This window comes from Zootoca vivipara, chromosome Z (genome assembly GCF_963506605.1).
Source record: "Zootoca vivipara chromosome Z, rZooViv1.1, whole genome shotgun sequence".
Classification (NCBI taxonomy): Eukaryota; Metazoa; Chordata; class Lepidosauria; order Squamata; family Lacertidae; genus Zootoca; species Zootoca vivipara.
In genome coordinates, this window is record NC_083294.1 from 4,012,285 (window position 1) to 4,021,329 (window position 9,045).

The 9,045-nt window shown below is 47.8% G+C and overlaps 1 protein-coding gene across 1 annotated transcript; it reads left to right on the forward strand.

The window, feature by feature from the left end:
• The first annotated feature begins 547 nt into the window (after positions 1 to 547).
• TRAF2 (TNF receptor associated factor 2) lies at positions 548 to 8,636 on the forward strand. The gene is made up of 10 exons (XM_060270220.1): positions 548 to 614; positions 878 to 1,078; positions 1,556 to 1,634; positions 2,184 to 2,282; positions 4,352 to 4,426; positions 4,546 to 4,620; positions 5,740 to 6,345; positions 6,430 to 6,607; positions 7,096 to 7,244; positions 8,206 to 8,636. Exons 2-10 carry the CDS (start codon positions 891 to 893, stop codon positions 8,422 to 8,424), a joined length of 1,668 nt encoding a protein of 555 aa, XP_060126203.1. The 5' UTR covers positions 548 to 614; positions 878 to 890; the 3' UTR covers positions 8,425 to 8,636.
• Positions 8,637 to 9,045: the final 409 nt, after the last annotated feature.

Here is a 9,045-nt window from a genome sequence, read left to right on the forward strand (position 1 = left end):
CCTTATAAGGACTGGAGAGGCAGGCTACCGCAGGCAGGCAGGCCCCGCCCGTCTTACCTCATGAGGCGCGGTGAAGGAAAGAATGGAGGCCCCGCCCTTCGCGTCTTCAAATGACAGAGGAGGCGTGGCTTGTGAGAGAAAAGGCGGGAAACCGCCCCTCAGGCCTCCAAAGGACAGGGGAGGCGTGGCTTGCGAGAGAGAGAGAGAACAGGCGGGAAACCGCCCCTCAGGCCTTCAAAGAACAGCGCCTTATAAGGAGCTTGCCGGGCCGGACCGGGCCGGGGCGAAAATGAGGAAACCAAGCAGCGGCGTGAGACGAGAAAGAGGTAAGGGAGATCTCCCCCCACGCGCCTAAAAAGGACAGGGGAGGCGTGGCTTGTGAGAGAAAAAGCGGGAAACCGCCCCTCACGCCTAAAAAGGGCAGGGAAGGAGGGACTGGCGAGTGGCAGAAGCGCCTTATAAGGAGCGGCCGGGGCGTGGCGAGAGGGAGGCAGGGAGGCGGGGTCTTCCAGCCGCGCGGCGTGACGGGAGGAGGGCGGAAGAGGATGGTCCTGCGGAGGCCGCTTCCGGAGCGCGCCGGAGTCGGGCGAACGGCGTCTCGGAGGAGCTGCACAGTAGGCTTAGGACTCTTGGAGGGATTCTTAGTGGATCATAGAGAGGGAATGGAGGGGCTAGAAGGGACCCCTCCGGGTCATCCAGCCTGGGGATCATAGAGACGGAATGGATGAGCTAGAAGGGATCCCTCCGGGTCATCCAGCCTGACCCCTTTGCAAGGGATGATTAGGGGATCATAGAGAGGGAAGGGACTAATGCAGGGATCTAGAATGGTGGATCTAGAATGGACCCCCTAACCTAAACCCCCCTCTCCCTGCCACAGGGCGCCCCTCCCCATGGCGGCCGGATCCTGCACCCCACCCGGCTCCCTGGGCGCCACGCGGCCCGGCTTCCCCAAGGAGATCCTGCGGGCCGAGCTGGAGGGCAAGTACCTATGCTCCGAGTGTGAAGACCTGCTGCGCCGTCCCTTCCAGGCTCAGTGCGGCCACCGCTACTGCGCTTACTGCCTGAAGAACCTGATCAGGTACCTCCCCGCCCCCCCCCTAAAAAACCTGATTTACGCATCAAAAAATCTCTCCCGTTCATACGATTTTCTATGCCCACTTGACACAGTCCGGTGTTATTTATTTATTTATTTATTATTACCGGTATTGGTATGGGTAAATCAGCGTGGGAATCTCAGCCCGGAAGGGGGAAATGGGTTCCCGGAGGTCATCCATCTCAACCCAGGATCCAAAAATAATTAAAACAAATTACACCGGACTGTTTCAAGTGGGATAAATCATCATATGAATAGGAGATGGTTTTTTTAACCTGGCCTGGGATCAAAAATTAAAAAATTGCACTGGACTGTTTTAAGCGGGGATAAAAATATCGTATGAATCGGAGAGATTTTATAGAGATATTATTCATATAAAAATAAATGATATTTATTTAAGTCTATAAATGAGTTATAGAAATATTATTCATATAAAAATAAAAGCTTCCCTCTCTCCCCCAGCTCGGGGCCGCAGCCCTGCGCTGCCTGCCTCCGGGAAGGGCTATACGAAGAGGGCGTCTCGGTCTTGGACAGCGGCACGGTGAGCGAAGGGCCGTAACCCCCGAAGGTCATCTAACCCAACCCACTGAAAGGCAGGAATCCAATTGATGACAACTATTGTTTATCTAAATATAAATTATATTTGTTTAAATGATTTTAAACAATAATAATACAGTAGTTATTATTTTGCTACATATTCTTACTCTTTCCTCTCATTAGCTTCCCAGAGAGCTATAAGAGGCAGATCTTTTCTATGCTGCTTTATCCTTTAAAGAGAAAATTATTATTATTATTATTGACCTAAGCGTGATTGCCAATTCAAGGACTGGTGTCAGAAGTGGGATCGCTTCAAGCCCAGTGCTCTTCTCCAAAGTGGGGGAGAAATAACCCCAATTTTTTTTTATGTGCAGCCCAGAAATAATAGTAATAATAATAGTTATTATTTTGCTACATATTATTCCATTCCACACCATTTCCTCCCATTAGCTTCCCAGAGAGCTATAAGAGGCAGACGTTTTCTATGCTGCTTTATACTTTAAAGAGATTATTATTATTATTATTATTATTTCTGATGATTTTCTCCTGCCAGGCTTTCCCGGATAATGCTGCCCGGCGCGAGGTGGAAAGTCTTCCGGCCGCCTGCGCCCGCAAGGACTGTCCCTGGAATGGCACCATCAAGGAATACGAGGTGAGGATTTTGCTTCAGGGGAACGGGTTCAAATCCTGGCTCATTATTCTATATTTAATTGCTTGAAATTCCCGCCTTGAAGGGGGTCAGGCTAGATACTACAAAGTACAAATCAATACTAAAGTACAATTAGCACTTTAGCATAAAGTACTGATACTAATAGCATTATTATCATTATCACTATTATTATTTAAGTATTAACACTATTGGTTTTGGTATTAATTTTATTGTTATCATTATCATTAGTATTATTAGTATGATAGTGGTTGTGATTGCTAGTATTTTGTTGTTATAATTATTGGCATTCGCATTAGTATTACCAGTATTATTATTATTAGTAGTAGTAGTAGTAGTAGTAGTATGATGTATGATGTTAGCTGCTCTGAGCCCGGCTTTGCCTGGGGAGGGTGGTATTAGCCGTAATGGTATTAGTACTACGGTATTAGTACTATTTATGGGACCCAGGTGGCGCTGTGGGTTAAACCACAGAGCCTAGGGCTTGCTGATCAGAAGGTCGGCAGTTCAAATCCCCGCGATGGGGTGAGCTCCCGTTGCTCGGTCCCAGCTCCTGCCAACCTAGCAGTTCGAAAGCACGTCAAAGTGCAAGTAGATAAATAGGGACCGCTCCGGCGGGAAGGTAAATGGCGTTTCCGTGCGCTGCTCTGGTTCGCCAGAAGCAGCTTTGTCATGCTGGCCACATGACTGTCTGCGGACAAACGCTGGCTCCCTCGGCCTGTAGAGCGAGATGAGCGCCGCAACCCCAGAGTCGGACACGACTGGACCTGATGGTCAGGGACCCCTTTACCTTTATTTGTACTATTATGTATGATGTTAGCTACTCTGAGACCAGGTTTGCCAGCGGAGGGTGGGATATAAATAAAATTTGTTGTTGTTGTTGTCGTGTCCAACGTATTATTAATTTCTAATTTCGGGGTAAATAAAAAGAAACAATCCTCTCATCGTCTGATGTGGTTTCCACCAGACTCACGATGAGGTGTCCCAAATTCCTGCTGGCAGCTTCCAACAAAATACTAAAATACAACAGTCTACTAAAATACAATAGACTCTAGCATTCACAGAGTACAAATTATCACTCACAAAGCACAAATCAATACTAAAGCACAATTAGTATAAAGTACTAATACTAACAGTATCAGTATTTTAGTCTAAGTATTAGCTGTGTTGGTTTTAGTATTGATATTGTTGTCATTGCCATTAGTATTATTATTAGTACCATGATGATTAGTATTATTAGTATGATGATGATTACTATTATTTTGCTATTATAATTATTGGTGTTAGTATTAGAATTATCAGTATTATTATAAGTACTATTGATACTATTAGTACTATTATGTATGATGTTAGCAGCTCTGAACCCGGCTTTGCCTGGGGAGGGTGGTATTATCAGTATTATTATTATTATTATTATTATTATTATCATCATCATCATCAGTAGTAGTAGTACTATTAGTTTTATGTACAGTGGTACCTTGATTTATGAACACAATTGGTTCCGGAAGTCTGTTCATAAACTGAAGCGTTCATAAACTGAAGTGAACTTTCCCATTGAAAGTAATGGAAAGTGGATTAATCTGTTCCAGACGGTCCGCGGAGTACTTAAACTGAAGCGTTCATAAACTGAAGCGAACTTTCCCATTGAAAGTAATGGAAAGTGGAATAATCCGTTCCAGACGGGTCCGCGGAGTACTCAACCTGAAGCGTACTTAACCCGAAGCATGGGTATAATTGGTTCCGGAAGTCTGTTCTTAAACTGCAGCGTTCATAAACTGAAACGAACTTTCCCATTGAAAGTAATGGAAAGTGAATTAATCCGTTCCAGATGGGTCCGCGGTGTTCGTAAACCGAAAATTCATAAACTGGGGTGTTCATAAACCAAGGTTCCACTGTATGATGTTTGCCGCTCTGAGCCCGGCCATGGCCAGAGAGGGTGGGGTATTAAAAAAAAAAAATTGTTGTTGTTGCCGTGTCCAACGTATTATTAATTTCCAATTTTGGGGTAAATAAAAAGAAACAGTCCTCTCACCGTCTGCTTTGGTTTCCGCCAGGCTCATGACGAGACGTGTCCCAAATTCCCACTGACCTGCGATGGCTGCGGGAGGACGGACGTCCCACGGGAAATGGTGAGCCGCCATCGCCCAGGAAAAAACAGGGTATCCAGGGATCATCTAGTTCAACCCCGGGGCCGGGGCTGGGCACCTTTCGCCTCCGTGACCTGCCTCCTCTTTCCCCTCCCGGATAGTTTGCCGAGCACGTCCGGAGCTGCGGGAAATGCCGGGTACCGTGCCGCTTCCGGCCTGTCGGCTGCAGCGAGATGGTGAGTGCGAGTCCTTCTGGCACTGGAAGCTTCCAGCTATTACTATGCTTGGCCAGTTTTGCAGATATTACTATGGTGACATTGGTATTAGTGTAGCTAGGAGTCTTGGTGTGATTAGTATTAGTATGATCAGTACTATGGTGATGTGATGATGAGTATTGGTATTAGTGTAATAACAGCAATATTAGTAATAATTGATAATATTATTCGTAGCATGTACTATTAGTGTTATCATTATTAGTAGTATTTGTCTCATTGGTGTGAGTAGTATTGGTATTAGTATCGGTACCACGATGAATGTTACAATTACTAGTAGTATTGCTTTAATTATTCTCCTTCATATCTTTATATTGCTATTATTATTAGTATCATTACTATTAATGGTTGTATTATTAGCACGACCATTAGTCAAAGTACTAGTTGTATTGGTTTTAGTATTGATAGTATGATTGCGTTGATTAATATTAGTATTAGCCTTATTAGTATTACTAATGCTAATGACAGTACTACTAATTAGTATGAGTCGTCTTGCTATGCTTCTGAGAGAGTAATGCTGATAGGCTTATTAATTGTATTGGTATTTGCACTATTTCCACTATTGGTATTTGCACTATTATTGGTATTAGTATCAATAGATGTTACTATTACTAGTAGTGTTGGTCTAATTATTCTGCTTTGTATCTTTAGTAGTGCTATGATTTCTAGTCTCATGACTATTAATGCTCTTAGACTCAAGTCTTAATACTAATACCATTCATAGTAATGATACTAGGATTTATCGCAATTCTAAAGTATTAGTATTAGTATTCTCCTTTGTATCTTTAGCATTGCTATGAATGCTAGTATCATTACTATTAAGGATCTTAGTCAGGCATCCCCAAACTGCGGCCCTCCAGATGTTTTGGCCTACAACTCCCATGATCCCTAGCTAACAGGACCAGTGGTCAGGGATGATGGGAATTGTAGTCCAAAACACCTGGAGGGCCGAAGTTTGGGGATGGCTGGTCTTAGTATTAGTACATGAGTTGAAGTATTAGTAGTATTTTTTTAGTCTTAAAATTATTGCTACCATTCTCTCAAGCAACCTTCCTCTTCCTCTCTGCCGCCCCCCCCTCGCAGGTGGATAACGAGGGGCTGCCCCTCCACGAGACCCAGAACTTGCCCGAGCACCTCGGCCTGCTCCTGTCCTTCGCCCTGCGGCTGGCACGGTGCACCCGTCCCGAGACCGGGGACCCCCCTGAGCTTGGGGCGCCCCACCCAGATGAAGACCCCCATCCGGTCGGGGGGCCCCACCCGCTCAAAGACCCCTTTCCGCTCGGTGCCCATAACCGACTCACGTCGCCCCCTCCCTCCGGACTCCCCTGCCCTGCTGGGGCCCCCCACCCGGTCAAAGACCCCCACCCGGTCGGGGCCCCTAACCCGCTCAAAGACCCCCATTTGTTTGGGGCTCCTAACTTGCTCAAAGACCCCCATCCGGTTGGGGCCCATAACCGACTCACGTCGACCCCTCCCTCCTGTCTCCCCCACCCCATGGGGGAACCCTGTCCCGCCGGGGGCCCCGCTTGGGGGGCTGCCCCTTGGGAGGCCCTGGAGAGGAAGGCCTCCACCTTTGAGAAGATTGTCTGCGTCCTCAACCGTGAGGTGGAGCGTGTCTCGGCAGCGGCCGAGGAGGCGGCCCACCAGCGGCGCCAGGAGGAAGACCGCGCCGAGTCTCTGGCCCTCAAGGTTCGGGGCGCGAAAGGGGGCAGGGGCAGGGGGGTGAGCCCTGGGTTCTGGGTTGACCGACTTTCTCCCCACCCCGACTCCCAGATCCGGCAGCTGGAAAGGAGCTTGGCGTTGAAGGACGCGGCACTGGCGGACATGGAATCGGCGCTGCGTGGCGCCGAGGCGGCGACCTACGATGGCGTCTTCCTGTGGAAGGTGGAGGAGGTGGGCCGGAAGATGCAGGAGGCTGTGGTCGGGAGGGCACCCGCCATCTTCTCGCCAGGTGGGTCTTGCTTCCTGTTCTTCTCCTTCCTGCCTTCCTTTTTCCTCCCTCCCTTCCTTCTTTATTTCCTTTGTTCCCCCGTTCTTCCTTCCTTCCTTGCTTCACTGTTTCTTTCCTTCTTTCTTGCTTCCTTCCTTTGCTTCCCTGCTTTCTTTCTTCCTTCCTTCTCTGCTTCGTTGCTTCCTTCCTTTTTCTTCCCTCCCTCCCTTCTTTATTTCCTTTGTCCCTCTTTCTTTCTTTATTTTTCTTTCTTCCTTCCTTTTCTCCTTCCCTTTCTTTCTATTTTCCTTCCTTCTTTCTTTCTCTGCTTCCTTCCTTTTCCTCCCTTCTTTCCTTTCTTTCCTTTGTCCCCCTTCCTTCCTTCCTTCCTTCCTTTCCTTCCTTTCCTTCCTTTCCTTCCTTTCCTTCCTTCCTTTTCCTCCCTTCTTTCCGTCTTTCTTTCCTTTGTCCATCTTCCTTCCTGACACTTCCTCCTCCTCTTCCCCCAGCCTTCTACACCAGCCGCTACGGATACAAAATGTGCCTCCGTCTCTACCTCAACGGCGACGGCTCTGGGCGTGGGTCACACCTCTCACTCTTCTTCGTCCTAATGAAAGGTCCGAATGATGCCCTTCTGAAGTGGCCCTTCAACCAGAAGGTAGGCCATTCGGCACGCCAATCCGGAGTCACTCTGCTTTTTGTCCATTCCCCGTTTCCTGGATTTAAAGCAAACCCCCCAAAGTGGACTCAATCTGCTTTACTGCGTTCCCCGTTTCCAGGAAAGAGGATTTCAAACAAAGCCCCAAAGTGGAGTAAATCTGGTTTCCGTTGTCTAGTAAGCTGATCGAAAATACACCCCCCCCCTCGCCGAAGTGGAGTCAATCTGATTTCCTGGAAAGCTGGTTGAAAACAATCCCCGAAACTGGGCTGAATCTTGTTCCGCGACTTCCTGGTTTCCTGCAAAGCTGATTGAAAACAAACACCCAAAGTGGAGTTAATCTTTCTAGAAAGCTTTCTAGAAATCTGGTTTACGATAAGCCCTGAAAATGGAGCGAATCCGCTTTCTGTTTGCTAGAACGCTGCTCTAATATAAACCCTGAAAGCGGAGTCCATTTGATTTCCTGGAAAGTCCCAAAGTGGGGTGAATCTTCTCTATACTTCCTAGCAAGCTGATTTATGATCAGCCCTGAAAGTGAAGTGAATCCGCTTTCTGTTTCCTAAAAAGCTGATCTAAAACCTTTGAAAGTGGAGTGAATCCACTTTCTGTTCCTTAGAACGCTGCTCTAATATAAGCCCCAAAGGCGGAGTCTGTTTGTTTTCCTCGAAAGCCACAAAGCAGACCGAATCTGCTTTCCGTTTCCTAGAGCGCTGCTCTAAAATGAACCCCAAAAGCGGAATCCTTTTGTTTTCCTGGGCACCCCCAAAGCGGAGCGAATCTGCTTTCCGTTTCCTAGACCGCTGCTCTAATATAAACCCCGAAAGCAGAGTCCGTTTGTTTTCCATTTCCCAGAGCGCTACTGTAATACAGGTAATTGGCTATTAATAAGATTCATAGGCTTCTAATAATCAGATTCATAGGCTCTTATTAGAAGGATTGATTGGCTATTAATCCCTCCCAGGTCACCCTGATGCTATTGGATCAAGACCACCGGGAGCATGTGATTGATGCCTTCCGCCCGGACGTTGCCTCCTCCTCCTTCCAGCGCCCAACGGGCGAAATGAACGTCGCCAGCGGCTGCCCGCTCTTCTGCCCGCTGGCCAAGATGGCTGCCAGAGACTCATACATCCGAGACGATACGCTATTCATCAAGGCCATCGTCGACCTGGCCGGACTCTGACACTCCGCTGGCGGTGCAGCTATGCTTGCGAGAAGGGCGACGGCGGGCGCCGAGTTCGAGGGGCGGTGCGACTTGCACCCTCTTCCCCGCCGGAGGAAGTGGACGTGGGGGGGCCAAATTGGTGTTTCGCCAAAGGAGGGTGGCGGGTTCTACTTCTGCTACTTCCTGCCCTTTACGGCAGGAGATTTGCAGAATAAATACCTTGGTTGTCATCTTTCCTTGTTTGTCGTTTGTTGGAGGGATCGGTCGTCGGCCAAGCAAATGGGCCTTCCTTTTTCTTCCTCCTTCCCTCTTTCTCCGTTCTTTTCTTTCTTCTTCCCTTCTCTGCTTCTCTGCTTCCTTCCGTTTTCCTCCCTCCGTTCCTTCTTTCCTTCATTTGTCCCTCTTTCTTTCTTCCCTCCCATCTTTTTTGTCTTTCTTGCTTCCTTTCCTTCCTTTATTCTTCCCTGCCATCCTTTTTTCCTTCCTTCTCTCCTTTGTTCCTCCTTCCCTTTCTTCCTTCTTCTTCCTTCCCTCCTTTGCTCTTTCCTGACGCTTCCTCCTCCTCCTCCTCTTTCCCTGGCCTTTTCCCTTCCTTTTCTCCTTTGTCCCTCTCTCCTTTCTTTTCTATTCTGATTCCTT